This window comes from Portunus trituberculatus, chromosome 23 (genome assembly GCF_017591435.1).
Source record: "Portunus trituberculatus isolate SZX2019 chromosome 23, ASM1759143v1, whole genome shotgun sequence".
In the NCBI taxonomy this organism is placed as follows: Eukaryota; Metazoa; Arthropoda; class Malacostraca; order Decapoda; family Portunidae; genus Portunus; species Portunus trituberculatus.
Genome location: NC_059277.1, coordinates 2,030,001 through 2,051,170, shown reverse-complemented (window position 1 = coordinate 2,051,170; position 21,170 = coordinate 2,030,001). Strand labels below are relative to the sequence as shown.

Sequence of the window (21,170 nt, the reverse complement as noted above, 5' to 3'; positions counted from 1 at the left end):
CATGATGGTGTTATTTTTTTTTTAGAGAGAGAGAGAGAGAGAGAGAGAGAGAGAGAGAGAGAGAGAGAGAGAGAGAGAGAGAGAGAGAGAGAGAGAGAGAGAGAGAGAGGAAAAAAAGACAAAAATGGAAGAGTTATGGAAGAGTTATGTTAAAGAAAATACTTGTTATTCGAGAACATAATCTTGTTTCACAAAAGAGAAGCAAGGAGAAAAATAGGAAAGGAAACCTGCCAACAGAAAAATGATATATGAAATGGATACTTATTAAAAAAAATAAATAAATAAACTGTAATTTAGAAAGGAAAATATTACGTGAAAAAGGCAAAGAAAATAAGGAAAATGTTCATCGAGAAGAAAAAAAAATAGGTAGACAATAAACACTCAAAGAAAAAAAGGAAGAAAACTAAAACTACTATTTGAAAAGAAGAAAATAAGAACTGAAGAAGAAACCCCCAAGATAAGACGCTGGTTTATGGCCGCGTTGTTTGAGTACGAAGTCATCACAGAGGCACCTTTATTTTAACCTTCATTTGTGACTTTCCTCCCCATCACGTCTCCCTCTCGTTCTCTTCTTCCTCCCCATTTATTCCTTTTGACAACTTCTCGTCTCCCCTCTCATCATTTTCCTCTCTCCCTCTCCCTCCTCTCCTTTATTTCTCTTTTTCACTCCTATTTTTATTGCTCTTTATCTTTCTACGTCTATCTATCTTCATTTTCTTATTTTTTTTCTTTTGCTTTCCAGTATCTTTAGTTTTTGCTTTTATATATTCTCTGTTTTTCTTCCTCTTTTCTTCCTTTAGTTTTTCATTATTTTTTTCCGTTTTCAAATATTTCTTGCTTTCATCCACTTTTCATTTCCTTTTTTTTTCGTTTTTTTTCATATATTTTAGTTTGTTTCCTTATCTTTGTTTTTTTTTTGTCCTTTCTTTTCTTTTCTTTTATTATTTTCTTACTTTCTTTTGCCTATTTCCCTCGTTCCCTTTTCCCATAATTCCTTTCATCTTATTCCATCTTCTCAACTCACTACATCTTTTCTCATCTCTCCTCTCCTTCAAGTTTATCTCTTCTCATCTTTCTTCTTTCTCCTCCTCTTTTCTGCTTATTCTCCCTCCATCTTTCTCTTTTGTCTCATTTCGTCCTCTCCTTCCTTTACATTAGTTTTCATTTCTCCTCTCTTCACTCATTTCTTTTCTTTTCTCTCTCTTTCTGTCTATCCTTCATTTTTTATCCTTTCATTTTACTCTATCTTTCCTTTTTTTATCTCATCATTTCCTCATATCCCTTTTTTGTTCTTTATCATCTTATTTCCTATACCATCCATCTCTCTTCATTCCCTCTCTTCTCCTCTTTTCTCTCTTATTCACCATTCGTTGTTTTCCTTCCAATTATTTCCTCTTTTCTCTTTCTCTTTACCCTCCCCATATGATCATCCTCTCCCTATTCCTCTTCTGGTCTTTTTTCTTTCCTTTTTCCTCTTTACTCTCCCTTCTATCTCTCCCAAATTGACTGGCTCTCCCTCTCTCCCTCCCTCTCCCTGACAGTGACACTATGTAGGTGATATGTCTTCTAGCAGCCCACGTCACTATAGGCTGGTATATTAAGGTATGGATCTAGATGCATATACTCTCTCTCTTTCGTTCTTTCTCTCTCTCTTAGGTCAATATTCTGAAATACTTCTGCCCTGTACCTATCCTATTTTCAAAGGGCTCTAGTTAAAGTGTCACGGGATTTTAAGGGTGTTTCTGTAATTTTAGTGATATGTTAGCAAGTTTTCCGCATTATCGACAGGACAAATACTCTTTAGAAATCGGCTAATCATGTCTTTGGTCTTTGAAAATGGTCGCGGTGAGGGAGGAATGCTTTTCTGAATCTCTCTCTCTCTCTCTCTCTCTCTCTCTCTCTCTCTCTTGACGTGGCTCTTTCTCTTTTAAAATCGTTATTATTTCTCATATTTTTTCCTGTCATTAATTCCAGGTTGCCTTGCTCTAATTCTGGGACGAACCGTTTAGCTCAGGCGTGTTTTCTGATTTTTTTTTTGCTTACTTTTTTTCTTGCGTTATTATTCTTTTTTTTTTTTCCATGGACGAGCAAGGTTGAAGTTTCATGAAAGGTTGGTTGTAATTTGAAACATGAGGATGATGAGGGTAGTGGTGGTGGTGGTGGTGGTGGTGGTAGTGATAATGATGGTGATGTTGTTGTTAGTGGTGGTGGTGGTGGTGATAGTAATAATGGTGGTGATGGTAATGATGACGATGGTGGTGGTGGTGGTGATAATGATGATATTATTATTGTTAGTGGTGGTGGTGGTGGTGATAGTGGTGATAATAATGGTGATGATAGAAGTTTTTTTTCCAGTTATTCTCTTTTCATCAACTTTTCTTTCTTTCATTTCTAAAACATTAATGAACGTGGCTCTTCCTTGTTTTTGGACCTATTCTTGTTCTTCCTTTACTTTTTCTTCCTTTTCTTCTTAAAATACAGCAATATTCTCTTCACGTTTATCTCTCACATCTATCTTTTTCTTTCATATTTCCTCCCTCTTTCATTTCCCTCTCCTTTTCTTCTCATCTCTCCTTTTCTTTCCTACCTCCATTTTTCCCTCCATCTTCCCTCAACTTCATCAAAATTCCACCGTAATAATTCTCTCTTTTCTCCCACATTCTCTATTTTTTTCACTTTCTCCCTCTCCTCTCTTTATCTCACTTTGTTCTTTCTTTCCTCACGTTTCCCACTTTCCCCTGCTTCTTTTCCTTCCTTCTACACACACACACACACACACACACACACACACACACACACACACTATCTCAGGAAATGATAAATATAATCGTATTTTTCACATTAACCATCAGAAGTTTTGAGAAAAATGTAAACAGGAGTACAGAAAAATTTTAACCTAATGCATAACAATGAGCGGAGTTTAGATAGAGAGAAAAAAAAGGACAGGTGTCAAAATATTTCGATGTTTAAATTATCCTGTACTTGGAAGAAGAATAAGAAATAAACACTAAGAACGAACATTTTTTTTCATTTTCTACTTTTTACTGGAACTGTATCTCGAAACGTGTTGTTTTTCAGAAAAGAATATTTTTTTTTCAAATGCCACAGATAATTGGTCAGGTTTTTTAGGGGGATGTTTTTATCTTATTAATGACGTAGATTCCTTGTGATACAGTCAATGGAATCACGAAAACAAGCATGAAAAGGAAAAACAAGCTTAATTCACCCCAAGAGCCATTACAATTAGTCAGGATTAGATGGCAACGCTGAATATGGCTCCAGTAATAGAGAGACTATTTTGTGTTGCTTCAGAGTGAGTTTCCTTTCCACTCTTCCCACTCATGTCTCTCGTCTTTGTCTATCGCCTATTGAGTAAAGAGTCTGATGGTGCAGCAGGCGATTTCTGACCTGACCTTACTTGTTTCTGAGGCACAATGCAAGCAGGTCACACTCAGACGCGTACTTAATATATATGTAGATTTTAACACGCAGCAATGCAATAAGGGACAGGAAGCGTGAGTACGAAGGGAGTGTCTCGTACAACGCTAAGAAAACACCGAAATTGTTTTCATTTACGTGGGACACACACACACACACACACACACACACACACACACACACACACACACACACACACACACACACACACACACACACACACACACAGATAGACAGACATACAAACAGGCATACGCATACAGACAGAAACACACACACACACACACACACACACACACACACACACACACACACACAAACAAACAAACAGTAATAGCAAAATTGAGCCATAAGTAATAAAGAACTTTCCAGTAAATACTCGTATCGATAGTAAATTGTTATTCTTATTAATATTCTACAATTTTTCATTTACATGTTTTTTAAGTGGGGATCGTTGAAAGAAAGGGCAGGATGAATGAGGTTATATAAGACCGTCGATGATAGAGTAACAGCCATAATATTACCTGGTCGTGCGTCGTCAGGTGTAAAGTGACCCAGAAGTTCATTACCTGAAGGAGCTAATAACCTTTAGTGGCAGGTGCTCAGGCGACCTTTATGGGCATTGCAAGAAAAAAGACTACTACTCTTGTGGACTATTTAGTGTCATGGCTGATAAGATGACCTTTACATTTACTTCTAGGCATCATAAAGGATAATAATTTGATTTACATATATTAAAGTGCTTGATTTATCCTTTAATTACGAACATTGTAATATAAGTGAACCTACAAGCACCCAGTAGGTCTACACGTTGCAGTTCCTATATAGAACATCCATACTTACAACCAGGTATTATCTCTGTCCATACATTAAGCTGAACTTTTAAATTGCTCATCAACTCGGCGGTAACAACGTAATTACCAAGTCTATTATAATCTACCACTTTATCGTGAGCCAGTTTCGACATTAATGTTTTTTCTAACTTCCTCAAATTGGAACTCATGCGAAGGGTCGATGATTAATAGGTTTACTCAAGTCTTCTATCATTGTATTATGAAACAATTATTTATTTTTTTCATGTTTCTAATTTATCCAAATCAAACTCAAACTCATGCGATGGTAAGTGTTTAATAAGTTTATTCGTCATATATCAATGCATTTTACCCAATTTCACCTATTTTCTTTTCAAATCTATTTATATAAACCTTAAACTCATGCTGGGGAATCGAGAACTCTAAAACTTTAAACCTTAAGTAATCAAAGACAAGAATCCCTTTACTTAAAGTTATAGCAATCACAAATTAGTCCTGTTAAAGATATACACGCTGAAGTACTCGCCCTTACTCCTAACACCGGCAGTCAAGCGCTCTAAACCTACACTGCCAGCAGTTCTGACGCTCTTTACCTGCAGTGAAGGGGATCAGCTAGCACTCTCCTTTAAGTTATAGGTGCTTAGGTACACGGGTCTCGTCTCTGCCCAGGGGTTATAGAGCCGTGAATTCTTAGCAACAGGTAACGAGCTAAAAGGCTGCCGCGGTAGTGTAGGTGGTCTGAAATACACAGACAGCTGATAGGAGGTAGCGGAAGGGTCTGGCATGAACGGCCAGCTGATGGAGGTGGAAGAGAGAAGGCCTGGAATAAACGGGTAATTGATGGAGTGAGTAGAAATTCTGAAATAAATGGGTGGAGTGAAGTGATGAAGGATCTGAAATGAATGTGTAGTCGATAGATTGAGTAAAGGAAGTCTAGAATAAATGGGGAGCTGATGGAGTGAGGAGAGAAACAGTCTGGAATGAACACGCTGCTAACAGGAGCCAGATAAGGGGTCTGATATGAGCGAGCAGCTGCTGGAGTAAGGAGAGAGAGGAAACCCCGCAAAGCAGAAAAAAAAAAATAGTATATCAAGAACTCAATAAAACTAATAAAATACTAAAGTATCAACTATAGTAAGCCTCTAACTGATAACGATGAATAAATCAATCTACCTATCACCCTCACAGGTACGCGTACAGCGGGCGACCCGTGGTGGTGACGGACGGGCAGAGGAACTGGTCAGCGCCTCACACCTTCTCCTTCACCTTCTTTAAGTCTATCTACGCGGACGACTCCCCGGTGCTGGAGAACTTCGAGCGGGACTGCCAGTTCTTCCCCTACCAGACCGAGTTCCGGAACCTGCGCCACGTGTTCAACATGACCGCAGAGAGGGCGGCCATGCGCGGCGACCCCTGGTACATTGGATGGTGAGTGTGACCCCTGTGTGACCCTGTGTGACCTCTACTTATTGACCTCCTCACTGTGAACCTTGATATATTGCATAGTGACTGTGACTTCTGTTGACTTGAGTGTGACCCTATGTGACTTTTGCTGAATGACCTCCAAACTGTGGCTCTTAGTTTACTGAATAGTGACTATTTCTCATGACTGACGTGACCTTCAGCATGTGGTGAGCGTGACCTCTGTGACCTCCTAGCGATTGTGACCTCGTGCTAATCCTTCTGACTTTGACCTCGTGTGGTACTTGGTGGATGGCCCTTGGTGACCGCTGCTGACCTGCTAGCTGTGATGTCAAGTGTGACCTCTTTTGGTTGACCTGGTGAGTGACTCATATTAAAGCTGAAGCCAGTGACTGAGACCGGCAGTTACCTACATGTGACCTTGCTGGATGACCCTGGTGACATTTGGCTTATTCAGCAGTGTGCAAAATGTGATCTTCGCAGCGAGGTGTGACTCCTCTCTTCACCTACAGTGCACGTTTTTTTCATCCTGGCTTCAGTAATTAAATTCTGCTTCACCCTCATTTTCAATTTAATTTCAACTCTTGACTTTTTCCATATATTCTTATTGTAGCGATTTATATTTGCAGACTTTTATTTTTTTACGGTTATTGAGTTCATTAGTTTTTGCTTCTGCCATTTGATATTCGGACTACAGAAAGCTGCATTACAGGTTCCCGTAACACTATGCCATGACTTTCCACGTGCTATTAACTTTTTCCCCTTTTTTCATTTAGTTTTCGCAAAGTCTTTTTTTTCAGTTATTTAGTTAATTAGTTTTTGCTTCCGTCATCTGATATCCTGGGTGGAGAGAGCCCTGCACTACATTACAGACCTCCCATAACGCTGCGCCGTGGCTTCAATGGCTGGATTCTAATGGTTCTTTCAATTTTACGAGCGCGCCTCATGCTGTATTGTCCCTGAATGCCTCACTCTTTTTTCTTGTACTCTCATTTATTATCATGCTTGATGATTAAAAAAGGGTATTATCTACTCATATTATTCTATCTTCACAATTTGTATATTTCCCTGCATTATTTTTTTCTCATTTGACTTTTTATTTTATGTGGTCATTTGAGCTCATTCTTTTGACAAATATATTATTGATGTATCTTTCAGAGGTAATTACAAAGTTCCACATAAATAAATCTCCGGTGCTCACTCACTATATTACATTCCTGTTTTCACATTTCTCTTTCACTTTTCGTATTATATCTTACGCTTCATTGCATTTCACTCTTTTGTTCAACACTGTCACGCATTATTCTCACCTGGAAATAATTATTCAGCGTATATTCTCATATCTATTTTTTTCTTATTTCTTTTCACCGTATTTTACCGTTATACAATTTGCCTCTCACATTTCATATTCATACCTGACTTCACTTCACTCTCTCGTCACTTTTCACACATCACTCCGACTTTTTTAAATAATTCCAAAGCGTGTGTACATTATATACAATATTTTTTTCTTTTCTTTTCAATTTAAATCTCATTCACTACTATAAAATTCAGTACATTAGTTGCAATCTTTTTACACTTCACATCATTATCTTTTGTGTCCTTTCCCATTTGTTATTACGTGGCAGTTTTATTTTTTTACGCTTCATGTGACAATTCTCTTATATTTTCACTCATTTATATTCACGTTACTCTGAAATAATTCGCAGTCTTTATGTTTCTATTTGGTTTAATTTTCTCTCCCGTCATTCGAGTCTATCCTTTCTGTTTTCCAGTTGTGTTTCGCTGTCACTTTGCAATTCTCTTTATATTTTACATCGATTCATATTTTTACGTGAACATTTATCAGATTCGAAAATGATGATCTCTCTCTCTCTCTCTCTCTCTCTCTCTCTCTCTCTCTCTCTCTCTCTCTCTCTCTCTCTCTCTCTCTCTCTCTCTCTCTCTCTCTCTCTCTCTTTTCCCCTCTCATCTCCCTTGCCATTATTTCGTTTAGTCATCATTAATTTTCTCTTATCTCTCCTTTTATTCGTATCTCTGTCTGTCTGCTCATTCGCTTCCCCTTTCATGTAATCTCTTTTCATTTCTTCTTTTTTTCTTTTCTTCTTTTTCTTCCTTTTTTCTTCTTCTTCTACTTTTCTTTTCTTCGTCTATCTTCTTTTTCTCTTTCTTTTCCTTTCCTTCGTCTTTGCCCTCGTGTTCGTCTTTGCTTTTTCTTCTTCGTCACTTTTTCGTTTTTATTTTCTTTCACTTTCTTCGTCTTCACTTTCGTGTTCGTTTCTTCCACTTTCTTCCTTTGATTTCTCTTTGTTTTCGTCTCTTCCTCGTCTTGTTCTTGTTGTCCTCGTTCTTGTCGTTCTTCTTCTTCTTCTTCTTCTTCTTCTTCCCTTTATTCTTCTTTTTCTGTCCCTCTGTTTATCATTCCTTCCCCGTTTATTTACATTTGTGGTGTTCTTATTAATTAAATTAGTTTCGTTCTATGTTTCTTTCTTTCACGAGTTATTTATTTTATTTCCCTCTTGGTTATTAATACCTATCGTTTCATCATTCTCTCTCTCTCTCTCTCTCTCTCTCTCTCTCTCTCTCTCTCTCTCTCTCTCTCTCTCTCTCTCTCTCCATTAACATGCTTCCCTCTATCTCTAGGGTCTCTTGTTTCATATTTTATTCTTCTTCCTTCCTTTCTTCCCTTCCTCTCTTATTCCTTCCTTCCTTCCTTCCTTCCTTCCTTCTTCTTTCCTTCCTTCCCTCTTTCCTCTTTCATAAATTTTCACTGTATTAACTCATATATACATTTAGACTGACTCTCTCTCTCTCTCTCTCTCTCTCTCTCTCTCTCTCTCTCTCTCTCTCTCTCTCTCTCTCTAGCACCTCAGGCTAATCCATTTAGGCCGGTAAAGCGATGGCAAATCCGGTCTAATCTTCGCGTATCCGGACAATTTCTCCAAGATCCGGAAATACTAACATCGAGCTCTCCGGAATTCTGGCGTCGATTCGATAAATATTCCAGAGAGAGAGAGAGAGAGAAAGAGAAGGAAGGAGGGAGAGAGAATGTTAGGGTTATCTATACATTTGTTTGTCTATGCTGCCTCTCTCTCTCTCTCTCTCTCTCTCTCTCTCTCTCTCTCTCTCTCTCTCTCTCTCTCTCTCTCTCTCTCTCCATTTCCTCACTACCGTTTACTTTCATCTTCAAAACGTTCTCTTCTCTTTGTTCTTTTTTTCTTTTTTTAATTGTTGTCTTCATTTCAAAGGAAGTGTTGCATTTGCGTCTCTCTCTCTCTCTCTCTCTCTCTCTCTCTCTCTCTCTCTCTCTCTCTCTCTCTCTCTCTCTCTCTCTCTGAACTCACTTTCATTGCTTTTATCTCTTTGTGTTTCCTTCTACTTCTGTTTATTCTTTTTCTTTATTCCTCCGCTTTATGTTTGCTTTGTCCGATATACCCTTTTCCGTTTACTTAATCTCTCTCTCTCTCTCTCTCTCTCTCTCTCTCTCTCTCTCTCTCTCTCTCTCTTGCTCTCATTTTTATCCCATTGGCGCCAGAATCTATCAATCTATCTATCTATTTTGTCTATCTTTGTCTTACTTATTTTAGTTTTTTTTTTCTCCTAGCATTATTTCTCTCTCTCTCTCTCTCTCTCTCTCTCTCTCTCTCTCTCTCTCTCTCTCTCTCTCTCTCTCCGATATCCTGACTTTCAAGTGACCTGATCCACAAAAGGCTCAGGAGTTTTGATACTGCGCACTGTTCCGATGACACAACTTGCGCAGATTGTATTCCAGCGCAGCCCGGAGCATTCTTGAAATAATTAATGGAACCAACCTGATATTTCCTAACAAAGTACCTGAATTTATAAGGACCTCAATAAAGTTACAGTGTCGTAAATTCTACATATTGTTTTCTTCTTAGTAGTAGCAATGGTTGTGGTGGTGGTTGTGGTGGTGGCGGTGGTGGTGGTGGTAGCTTAGGATAACTTAGGTTGGTAATGATTGTAGTTTTGATAGTAAGAATAGCAGCAGAAATACAATAGTAATAGCATCAACAGCAGAAATAGTAGTATTAGTAATAGGAACAACAGCAGAAGCAGTAGTAGTAGTAGTAGTAGTAATAGTAGTAGGAGTAATAGTTAAAGTTTTGTTCTTTTTATTTTTAATTCTTTATATTTTTCTTTGCATTCTCGACTTTCTTTGTTTAATTATAACTTTTTTTTTTTTGCCCTCTGAACTTTTGTATTTTGCTTCTTCGGGTTCTTTTGTTTGGCTTTCTTCTTTCCTCTCCCTCTGTTTGTCTGTCCGTCTGCCTGTCTGTCTTTCTGTCTGTCTGTTTTTCTTTTGTTTTTGGTCGTTAGTCTTCTCGTGCGTGTGTCTATCCTATCTTTTCTTCTCCTCTTTCTTTTCTTTTCTTTCAACGGATGGTCTCTTTCCGTGTGTGTGTGTGTGTGTGTGTGTGTGTGTGTGTGTGTGTGTGTGTGTGTGTGTGTGTGTGTGTGTGTGTGTGTGTGTGTGGCTCTAAACGTATCTTTCATCTTTGACTGTCGGTCTTTCTCCCCTTTCTTCTTCCTCTCCTCCGTCCTCTCCCCTTTCATCCATCCCTCCTCTCTTCTTTCCTCTCTCCTCTCACTCACTTTTCATTTCTCCCCCAATTCACCTTCCTCTTAACTTTCCTCCAGCTTCTGACCTTCTCTCCCTCTCGTCTCTTTTGCATCTTTCTCTCCTCCTTTTATTCACTCTCCCTCGCACTCAATCGTTTCTCCCTTCATCCACTTCCTTTTTCCTCTTCTTTCCTTCGTTCCTCAGTATTTGCCTATCTTCATTCTATCTTTCTATGTTAATTTATCCTTTTTTTTATAATTGTGTCTCTTCTGACGATATTTTACGGTGCTCTTCTTCCTCTCTCTCTCTCTCTCTCTTTCTTCATGTCCACAAGTAGTCTTTTCCACAAGATTCTGTGTCCTGCCTCCTCTCTAGCCAAAACTGCCACTCTCACATCATCCACAGGGCAGTAATTCCATCTATTCTTTGGCCTACCTTGTCTTCTTCCTCCATCAACTTCCTCATCTATCATTTTTTACCGATATACTACAATTTTCTCTTTTAAGGTCCAATTTACTTTCTTTTCTAGTATTTTCTTCGACACCTGTTATCTGTAAAAAATCTGAGTTCTAATTTCTCTTATCTCTCTATCCCTCCCTAATCCTCTTCTTCTTTCCTTCAGGAGTAACTGTGACTTTCTTCGACACCTGTTATCTGTAAAAAATCTCTGTTCTAATTTCTCTTATCTCTGTCCCTCCCTCCCTTATCCTCTTCTTCTTTCCTTCAGGAGTAACTGTGACTCTTCCGCCGCCAACATCCTAAGGAACCATTATGAAAGGCCTTACTTCCTGCCCCAGGCCGCTGAATCCTCCAAGACAGACTGGATCTTCATGGGCACGCCGGGCTATGGGGCGCACATGCACGTAAGTAGCAGGCCTGGAATGCCGCTGTGATGGGTGAGAATGTGCGCACGTATGAGTGTGATTTGTGACCTGTGACTCCATTCCTCTCGTTCCTATCCATTAAAACCATCCATAAAAGAATGATTAGTAAAGCGATAAAGCGCTAATATATTCAAAAACACGCCAAGAACAGCGAAATTATCTTGGAAATACGAAACAGACACTTATCCATGTCACTCACGTAGCGGTACTTCCCAACTTCCTTCCCTTCATTCCCTTCCTTCCCTCCTCCACTGCCTCCCTGCAGCGGCTTCCCTTCCTGCTGGGGAGAGCCATCCAGCCTTCCATTAAGGGAATTGCGGCAGGACGGCACGGGTTATGGTGGTGGTGGTCATGGGGGTGGGAGTGAGTGTGATGGTGATGCGGTGGTGGTGGTGTGATGATATTACCGTGGTGGTGGTGGTGGTGGTGATGGTGGTGGTGGTGGTGTTGCTGTAATGATGGGGTGTTAACACGAGTGAAAGCCATTAGCTGTGAGGTGTGGATGTGTTTTATAAGAGCGAGTTTTGTTTATATTGCCATGGAATTACACCTTTAGTTGCCTCGTGTGATTCTTTTGTAAGCCTTCTCATTGTGTGTGTATATATGTGTGTGTGTGTGTGTGTGTGTGTGTGTGTGTGTGTGTGTGTGTGTGTGTGTGTGTGTGTGTGTGTGTGTGTGGAATTGTAGTAGTAGTAGTAGTAGTAGTAGTAGTAGTAGCAGCAGCAATAGTATGTTCTTATGTATGTATGTATGTATATGTAAGTGTATGGAATTGAGTATATATAACGCTTTGACAGTGGCTAGAAATTCTCCTCCTCCTCCTCCTCCTCCTCCTCCTCCTCCTCCTCCTCCTCCTCCTCCGTTCTCCTTTGTACATCTTTCCTTCCTTCCTCCTCTTTTCCAGCACTTTCAGTTATATGTATTCTTCTTTTATATTTTTCTTTCTTCTGTTATATATTATTTCCCTTTTCCTTCCTTCTTCTTCTTCCTCTTCTTCTTCTTCCTCCTCCTCCAGCTTATCTTATTCTTCACTCCACGTCTTTTCTTCTTCCTTTCTCCACACATTTATTCCTCAACCTCAGTCAGCTCCTCTTCAATCACCTCCACTTGTCTTCATTCTCTTCCTCCTTTTCCTCCTCCTTCTCCTCCTCATTCTCCTCCTCCTCCTCCTCCTCCTCCTTCTTTTCGGCGTTTTGTTACTCTTCATTTTGCATTCTTTTCAACAATCTATTCTTTATTTCTTCTCCATCTCCCTCCTCCTCCCCTGTCTCCTCCTCCTCCTCCTCCTCCTCCTCCTCCTCCTCCTCCTCCTCCTCCTCCTCCTCCTCCTGTCAATGCGAATCAGCCAATCAGAATGCCGCCTGCAGGAGTTCCGGGCTTCCCTGTGCCCTCATCTCTCTTTCATTGACCAATCAGAGACCTATGCGTTGGAGAGAGAGAGAGAGAGAGAGAGAGAGAGAGAGAGAGAGAGAGAGAGGTAGGATGAGGGTGGATGGGTGGATGGATGCCGAAACTGTGTGTGTGTGTGTGTGTGTGTGTGTGTGTGTGTGTGTGTGTGTGTGTGTTTGATCTTGTCCAATTCCTGGTATTCATTTTATTTTCCCGTTTGGATTAGTTACGTGACTGGGAAATATAATGAAAGCATGACCAATCAGAGACCTACTGTGTGTGTGGATGGGTGTGTGTGTGTGTGTGTGTGTGTGTGTGTGTGTGTGTGTGTGTGTGTGATCTTGTCCAATTCCTGGTATTCATTTTATTTTCCCGTTTGGATTAGTTACGTGACTGGGAAATATAATGAAAGCAATCTCCCTCTCCTCTCTCTCTCTCTCTCTCTCTCTCTCTCTCTCTCTCTCTCTCTCTCTCTCACACACTCCACCCTCATAATCCTCCCCAAATCAACAGGTAAGCCACACTCATCTCTCCCTTCCTTCGTTCCTTCGTCAGATTGACCACGTGGGCAACCCTTCCTGGCAGGCGCAGATAAGGGGCCGCAAACTCTGGACCTTGGAGCCCCCGCCCGAGTGCTTCTTCCAGTGTGTCGGTCTGGAAGTGGTGGTGGAGCCAGGAGAGATCAGTAAGTGCTGTGTTGGTGGTGGTAGTGGTGGTGGTGGTGGATGAGAAGTAGGAGCAGGAGAAGAGTTAGTAGTATGTTAGTAGTAGTATGAATTGTAGTAGAAGTAGTAGTAAATAGTAAGGAGTTGCTGTAATAGTAGTAGTTATAGTGGTTTATGGTGGTGATGGTAGTAGTAGTAGTAGTAGTAGTAGTAGTAGTAGTGGTAGTGGTAGTAGTAGAAGTAACAGTAGTGGTAGTGGTATTGTTAGTGGTAGTAGTAGTAGTAGTAGTAGTAGTAGTAGTAGTAGTAGTAGTAGTAGTAGTAGTAGTAGTAGTAGTAATAGTAGTAAGAATAGCAGTAAATATTAATGGAAATTATAGTATACCTAGCTGAAGTAGGAAAACAATATATAGGAAAAATAATTAAAAACAGAAAATAGTAACAAAAACATTACCAACCAAAAAACAACAACAAAAATAACAGCAATAGAAAAAAAAAAATTAAAAACAATAACAACACATAGCAATAACAAACACAACAACAACAACAACAACAACAACAACAATAATAACACTACCATCACCACTACAACAATAAGAATAACAGCAGCAGTCATCCCGTCAGCTAATACCTCCACTCTTCCCTCTCCTTGCAGTTGTTCTGGACACCAACATCTGGTACCACAAGACTCTCATTGTATCTAATGAACTGAGCATCACCATTGGGTCTGAGTACGACTAGACGCCGCCACGACCCTCGCCACGGCAAGGAACGTGGTGAAGAAGAAGAAGGAAGGCGAGAAAGGACAAGTATGAAAGAGAAAGGGAAAAAATGGAAAGGAAATGAAAAAAAAGACAGGATGTTATCGATATTACCTGCCAGAGCTGATCATCACTATTTGGTCTAAGTATAGACGCCGCCACGACCCCCGCTACGACCAGAGTAAAGGAAAAAAGAAGAAAAAGGCGAGAAAAAAGACAAGGAAGGAAGGGAAAAGGGAGAGAAGGAAAGCAAGGCAAGAAAAAAACTAAAAGACATGATGTTACCGATATTACGTGACGCAGCGCAGGAAAAGAAATGTTTTATCAATATCACGTTACAAGAAGGACAGGATATCATGCGTGCGTAAAGAATTCTGGGTAAAAGAATCGCTTAGAGGCTTCAAACACGGAACCTGGAAGCAAGAGGGAAATATTTAAAGAATACGTGAAGAGTTGTGCATTAAATGAATTGCATTAAATGAATTAAAGTGAAGACTTGTGAAAATATGCGTCCGTGAAAAGTTCTAGGTAAAAAAATGCTTAAAGATTACACGGCAAGAGATGATATAAGAGAAACGCTCATGATATAAAAAAACAAACGAAGGGAAATGCACTAAAAGGAATTCCAGTGGCAATAAATTACATGATAAAAAGAAAAATACATGAAAGGAAAAATGTAAGAAGACAAAAAAAAAAAATACAGAATGCACAAACAGATATTAAAAGGGAAACTCAACAAAAAATAGATATAATGTAAATGCAAAGAGGGAAAGAAAACAGCACATTCTGAAAAAAAAAAATACGTAGAACGAGATAATAGAAAGAATAAAAAAAACTGAGACATGAAGAGGAAGGAAAAGAGAATGCACACTAAACTCGAATAAGTGGAAAGAGGAAAAGGCGAAGCAAGAGAAAAAGAGAACAGAGGAAGCCATAATACAAGGGAAGCAGGAAGGAGAAAAGAGAAAGAGAATGCAATAAAGCAGAACGGGGATGAAAGAAGGGAGACGAACAAAATGCAAAATAAAGCGAACAGTAATAAATGGAGAGAAAAGAAATAGAGAGAGAGAGAGAGAGATAACGATACACTGCACTGAAAAGGAGGAGAGAAGGAGGAACAGGAGGGGGATAAACAAAAGATGGAAGAAAAATAGAACAATGAGAATAGGAAAAGAAGAAGGAAGAAAAAATAGGGGAGCAATTAACTTCACAGGGAATAAAAATGTTTTGAAAGCAAATTTTGGAAGAAAACGACGATGTTTCTCATATTTCAAGGGGGAGTTGTTATAATATATATATGAATAGAGAGAGAGAGAGAGAGAGAGAGAGAGAGAGAGAGAGAGAGAGAGAGAGAGAGAGAGAGAGAGAGAGAGAGGCAGAGAGAGAGAGATCCCTGTCATTAATTTCATGTTACTGTTAACGACATTCTCCTCTCTCTCTCTCTCTCTCTCTCTCTCTCTCTCTCTCTCTCTCTCTCTCTCTCTCTCTCTCTCTCTCTCGTAAAGTTCCTGTGTTTCATTATGTTACGTTAGTTCATCTAATTTCGTTCAGTTTGCATCCAGTTCAGCGTCACATTATATTCAATCACTTTTTACAATGTTGCCTTTCATCACCCCAGTTGCGCCACATTTCTCATTCACATGTATCGTTTTTCCCCTTTTTATTAACGCAACACAAACGCCACATTTCAATTCCCATTTCTCTTTGCCTGACTTTTTTTTTATTTTATATTTTTCTCATCAATGAAAATATTTGTTTGTATTACTTTTTCTTTCAACTTTCACTCGTAACATGATTTCTCGTTTATTATTTTTGGTGCTTGTGTGTGTGTGTGTGTGTGTGTGTGTGTGTGTGTGTGTGTGTGTGTGTGTGTGTGTGTGTGTGTGTGTGTGTGTGTGTGTGCGTGTACGTGCATGTGCGTGTGCGTGTGTGCAGTCATTATTTCCTCTATAATTCGTCACATGTCACTTGCTTTGATATGAAAACGAAAGGAAAATATAAAAGCATTATCACTCAACACGTGTGCATTTATGACGTAATGAGTGAAACATGACGTGACGTGCTGACTGCATGTGTGACAGGTGAGCGCGTGAACAGGTAACTCCCAGGTGACTAAAGGTAACACCAACACATAGGCCAAGTTGTAACAAGCCTATAGACCTACACGTGGCAGTCCTTAACATGATAAAATTGGACTTTTTTCTTTCACATTTATCTATACACTAACCATCAGACTTACATACATATATACCTTTTACTAACCTGAAATATACCTGTGATTAAATTTCTAGTCGTAAGTTAAAAATAAAACACACACACACACACACAAACACACACACACATACACACATACGTATCCCAGTGTTGTGTGTGTGTGTGTGTGTGTGTGTGTGTGTGTGTGTGTGTGTGTAGGTGTGTGTGAATGTTGTTTTCCTCATCCCATACATACGTAGTGCAGTAAACATGTATACATTAATTAGTTAAGGTAATTGTATCTCGTCTTAGGTGTGATCTATATTTTTGCAACATTAAAAAGAGAACGCTGGCATCAACTACTGGCTTTGATTTCATTCCTTAAAATTATATGTAGTAGCAGTAGTAGTAGTAGTAGCAGCAGCAGTATTGGTAGTAGTAGTAGTAGTAGTAGTAGTAATAGTAGTAATAGCAGTAGTGGTGTAGTGGTAGTAGTAGTAGTAGTAGTATCAGTAATAGTAGTAGTAGTAATAGTAATGAGAGCAGTAATAGTAGTAGTACTAGTAGTAACAGTAGTGACGGTAGTAGTAGTACTGGTGGTAGTAGCAGTAGTTTTTATGTTATGGCCTATAGCGCCTGTAGGCATACTTGAAGAGTGTATGTGGGAAGCGCTGTTAAGTTTCCGCCCATTAATGGCGTAGGCAATTTTGTTTATAGTGGTACTCATATTATGGCCCATATCACCACCCAAGCGCATCTTCGGTGTAACCACCTCGAACCTGGGTATCACGGTAACATATAGGTAACTTTGAACCACTCGACAAATGGCATAGCTTCGAAGTGGTATGTGGTGAGATTCGAACCTACGTCTGGACGTCAGCCCGATTCCACGCTCACCAACTTATCCACTGCGCCACCGCCTTCCCATCGAGTAGTGGTAGTGGTAGTAGTAATAGTGTAGTAGTAGTAGTAGTGATATACAGTAGGACAGGTTGCAGTAGTAACTTTGTATCGCGCATCAGGGAAATTAATAGCAATCGTAATATTCAACCTCGTTACTAAAAACTACATAAGTAAGTGACAGCATCTCTCACACAGGCAGGCCAGTGAATGCACCGCCGGCGTTTCATCTCATATCAGATTTTGCGCTGGCACAAGATCCGTTAATAGATTACATTTCCATAATTAACGAAAATGCGAATAATACACAGAATCTTAAGTAAATTGATAAATGAGTATATAAACAAATAGATTAAATGAAAATAGTACAAGTGGAGATATAAAAGAATCAAATATCACTGCAATTATTTTACTATAACCTTTAATCTCGTACAATAGACTTGAATCTTGTTGTCATTGCTACCTAGAAACACTTTGAACATGACGAAAAAAAAAAAATTAGAATCCCATTGCATTTTCAAACACCAAAAACCAAAATAAGTCAAGAAATATTGAATAACATCGGCATTTGAAAAGATAAGGTACAATAACTCTTTTCCTTCCTTTACCCTACCGCTGAATTATTTCCCCCGAGGAAAGAAAAGGGAGGAGGGATAGCGGAGGGAGAGAGAGAGCAGAAGTAGGGACGGGAGGAAAATGCCGGAATGGAGGGAGAGAAGGAGGGGGAGGGCAAGCAAAAGAAGGCTGGCAGGAAGGAAAGAGGTAAGGTTGGAAGGAAGGGAGGCAAGGAGAGCAGAGGGCAGAAAAGAAAAAAAATGAAAGTGTGTAGATTTTGCCAGAGAGAGAGAGAGAGAGAGAGAGAGAGAGAGAGAGAGAGAGAGAGGGAGGAGGGTGCTGAAGAAATATGACTACGCAAATAAACTAAATAATAAAATAAGAAAACAAAAGAGGAAGAGAGAAAGAAGAGTAAATAGAATCCTAGAAACCGAAAATAAAATAGAAAAAGAAAAAAAAAAGAAATCGTGAAAACATGAAACACTAAAACAAAACAAAATAAAGAGAAAAGGAAGACGTAATATTTTCACAACCACACGTAAAAAAAAAAAAAATTGAATAAAATGAAAGAAAGAACACTGAAAAAAAACACAAAACGGAGAAAAATGCTCTTTCTTCATTTACCTTTAACCTTATTGCTTCTAAAAAGTCTCCCCTTCTCCTCCTCCTCCATTCCCGTTTTCTTTCATAGCCGCACGAGGTAAGTAAAAGGCATCATTTACGTAATCGTTTGCACTGGAGTATAATGGAGGCTGAGGGGGAGGAGAGAGAGAGAGAGAGAGAGAGAGAGAGAGAGAGAGAGAGAGAGAGAGAGAGAGATGGAGAGAGGAAGGAAAAGAAAATGGTAAATGCTGAGAAAACATGACATTTATTACAACAGGTATCACATACTCTTTCTCTCTCTCTCTCTCTCTCTCTCTCTCTCTCTCTCTCTCTCTCGCCCATAATTCTATTCTGACTTTTCGCTCACTTTTCTTCAACACTGCCACTGCCTCGAGAAAGAGAGAGAGAGAGAGAGAGAGAGAGAGAGAGAGAGAGAGAGAGAGACGGCTCTACTCTATACCACATCTCCATAAATGCCAAAGTACCAACACAGGTTTTAAAGATACAATCTCATTGCAAGTAGGTACTCTCCGTTCACCGTCTTATGCAACCTACTCCCTTGTAAGAAATGGTAAAGATACCTTCATAAAAAGAGAGTTACTTAAAAGACCATTACGTGTTCCTGTGTGTGTGTGTGTGTGTGTGTGTGTGTGTGTAGGGAGGGGGCGGGGCATGGGTGGGTGTGAGTGGTTGTGCGTGTGTGGGTGAACAGGGTGAGTGTGTGCGTGGGATGGAGGACGAGTATCTGCTTTTTTTTTTTTTTTATGCTAAAGCAATATGGAAGAAATATGGGTATAATAAATTGTAAATGTAAACTGAGGATAAAATTTCCAATATTCAATCTTTGCTGTCTTTCTGTTCGTCTGTCTGTTCTCCATTTCTACAACAGTAGGTGAGAAGTGAATTTGAACGGTAAGCTGCAGAGAACAAGCTTCCAAATATTTCTCCGGCTCTTATGTTTATCTTACCTGTATATCACTCTGCCTATCTGTCCTCCATTAAGACAACAATATCAGGATTAAGACTAACACTTTTAGGCGAGAAGTGATGAAGAACATAAGGTGGATGTACTGATGGTCTAGATATTCCGTCTCTATCAAATATCACCAACAACAAACAACTGGAACTAGCAATGGTAAGACAACAAAAAACGTAAGAGTAGCTGCTGGAACCCATCAGGTGCACACGTGGTTTCCTCTGATGGAGTAGATAAATTCACTTGTATTCTGAATCTCATATTTTTGCATCATCAGAAGGCCTCGCCATCAAACAACGATAAGAACATAAGAACATAAGCTACAAGAAGCCACGTGAAGGTACCTGTCTCTCCCACTCCTTCAGGAAGCCTCGGTATCAAACAGGTAAGGCCCCGAGGAGCCTCTGGGATGCGTGGCGGCTCCCAAGGAATCCCGGCTGATCCTGTTAACTATAATGGCCTTTATCGGGCGTCCCCGGGGCCTGATGGTAAGCCAATAACGCCACCTTAGGACACCAGCCCCACCAACCTCTCTCTCTCTCTCTCTCTCTCTCTCTCTCTCTCTCTGAAGGGTTGGTTTTCTGCTACACGCATCCCTCTCACTGACTTTAAAACGAAATTCCTTATTCTCTTTAAGAATATTTTCCTTCACTTAAAAACGATTTTTTCTGCCCAGCTAGATATCAACGTTCTTTCCTCAGTTACCAAGAAACAAAACTAAATATTACACTATCTTAACTTCGACGGAGACGGCGGAGGGGAGAGAATATGTAGCTTAACACTCCCTAGCTAAGCCTGTCCCTCTTCCCATCACAAGCCTCCCTGAATATTCACGAGCATCACCACCATGCAAGCACACACCGAGCCCCCTTGAAGGAGATACGTGTTTGCTGGATGGTCGCGGATGACAAGGAATTAAAGAAGGTCTGCTGCTCTTCTATTTTCTTTCCTTCACATCACAAACTTAAACATACAGTATGTGCGTTCATGTTGCCAAAGTTTGTTGTTTTACTTCTTCTGTTGCTAAAACTGTTCTTTGTTGATATTCAAAGCACACAGAAAGAAAAAGAATATGACTTTTTTATTTCACTATTATGATTTTTTACTTACAACTGACTTCCACAGTGAATAATTGTACGTTAGTGTTGCATATTTTTATTTCATTTGCTGCTAAATTGTCCTTTGAAAGTGCAATGAAAATAGAAAAAAATGTTAGGGTTGTCTTGTCTTCCACAGGTAACGGGATTGTATTAAAAGATGTGTAGGGAACGTGAACAAATGTGCGTTCGTGCTAAGTTATCCTTATTGTTCCCTCGCAACAGAATTGTTTCAAAAGACGTGCAAGATACAAAAAAAAAACACAACAACTGTAGGTAATTATGGTAATGCTTGTCTAGCAGAAGGGTTAAATCTACACAGCTGTCATTTATGTGTTTCTTGCTCCTTCACTTTACCATTTGTCTGACGTCAGTGTAACCTCCATAAACAAATAATTAAATGAATAAATAGAAATAACAACTCTACATTCAAACATTATTTGTTCACCATACCATTAAAGGGGAATTTCATTTGAGTTTTTGCAATGCTGCTTTCATTTTTTCTTTTTAAACTTCAAATTTCACTAAAGAATTATCGATATTTACTTTCTTTCATGCACGTCATTTTTCTTTCCAGTACATCGTTGCAAGAAAAATTCTCCTTCACTATGCTTTGTCATTTTTCACTTTCATTACCAGCACACACACACTGAATGTTGTTCCTGGGCCGGTATAACATTAGTCTTTCAAAACATTCTTACATTATTTTTTCTTTGCCTTCGCTTCTAATACTTGCCTGCAATACTTCATTCCTAAACTATTTCTTTCTTTTTGCTTTTGCATCATAACTGTTTACGTTTATATTAACCCCTTCAGTACCATGACGTGTTTTCATATTCATTCTGGTTACTATTTGGCAATTTTATAAAGCTTCAAAAACTTATGTAGGAATA

General features: G+C 39.4%; 1 protein-coding gene and 1 long non-coding RNA gene across 2 annotated transcripts in view; one reads left to right on the top strand and one right to left on the bottom strand.

Moving 5' to 3' along the window:
- LOC123507962 overlaps positions 1 to 16,505 on the top strand; it is a 74,391-nt gene extending 57,886 nt beyond the window's left edge. Inside the window, exons 3-6 of the mRNA XM_045261326.1 lie at positions 5,439 to 5,678; positions 10,982 to 11,117; positions 13,083 to 13,212; positions 13,848 to 16,505. Coding sequence (XP_045117261.1) covers positions 5,439 to 5,678; positions 10,982 to 11,117; positions 13,083 to 13,212; positions 13,848 to 13,933 — 592 coding nt within the window. The 3' untranslated portion in view covers positions 13,934 to 16,505. The remainder of the gene's footprint in view (positions 1 to 5,438; positions 5,679 to 10,981; positions 11,118 to 13,082; positions 13,213 to 13,847) is intronic.
- Positions 3,741 to 21,170, bottom strand: part of LOC123507963 — a 26,101-nt gene continuing 8,671 nt past the window's right edge. The window contains exon 3 of the long non-coding RNA XR_006675844.1: positions 3,741 to 5,070. This is a non-coding gene — a long non-coding RNA (uncharacterized LOC123507963). The remainder of the gene's footprint in view (positions 5,071 to 21,170) is intronic.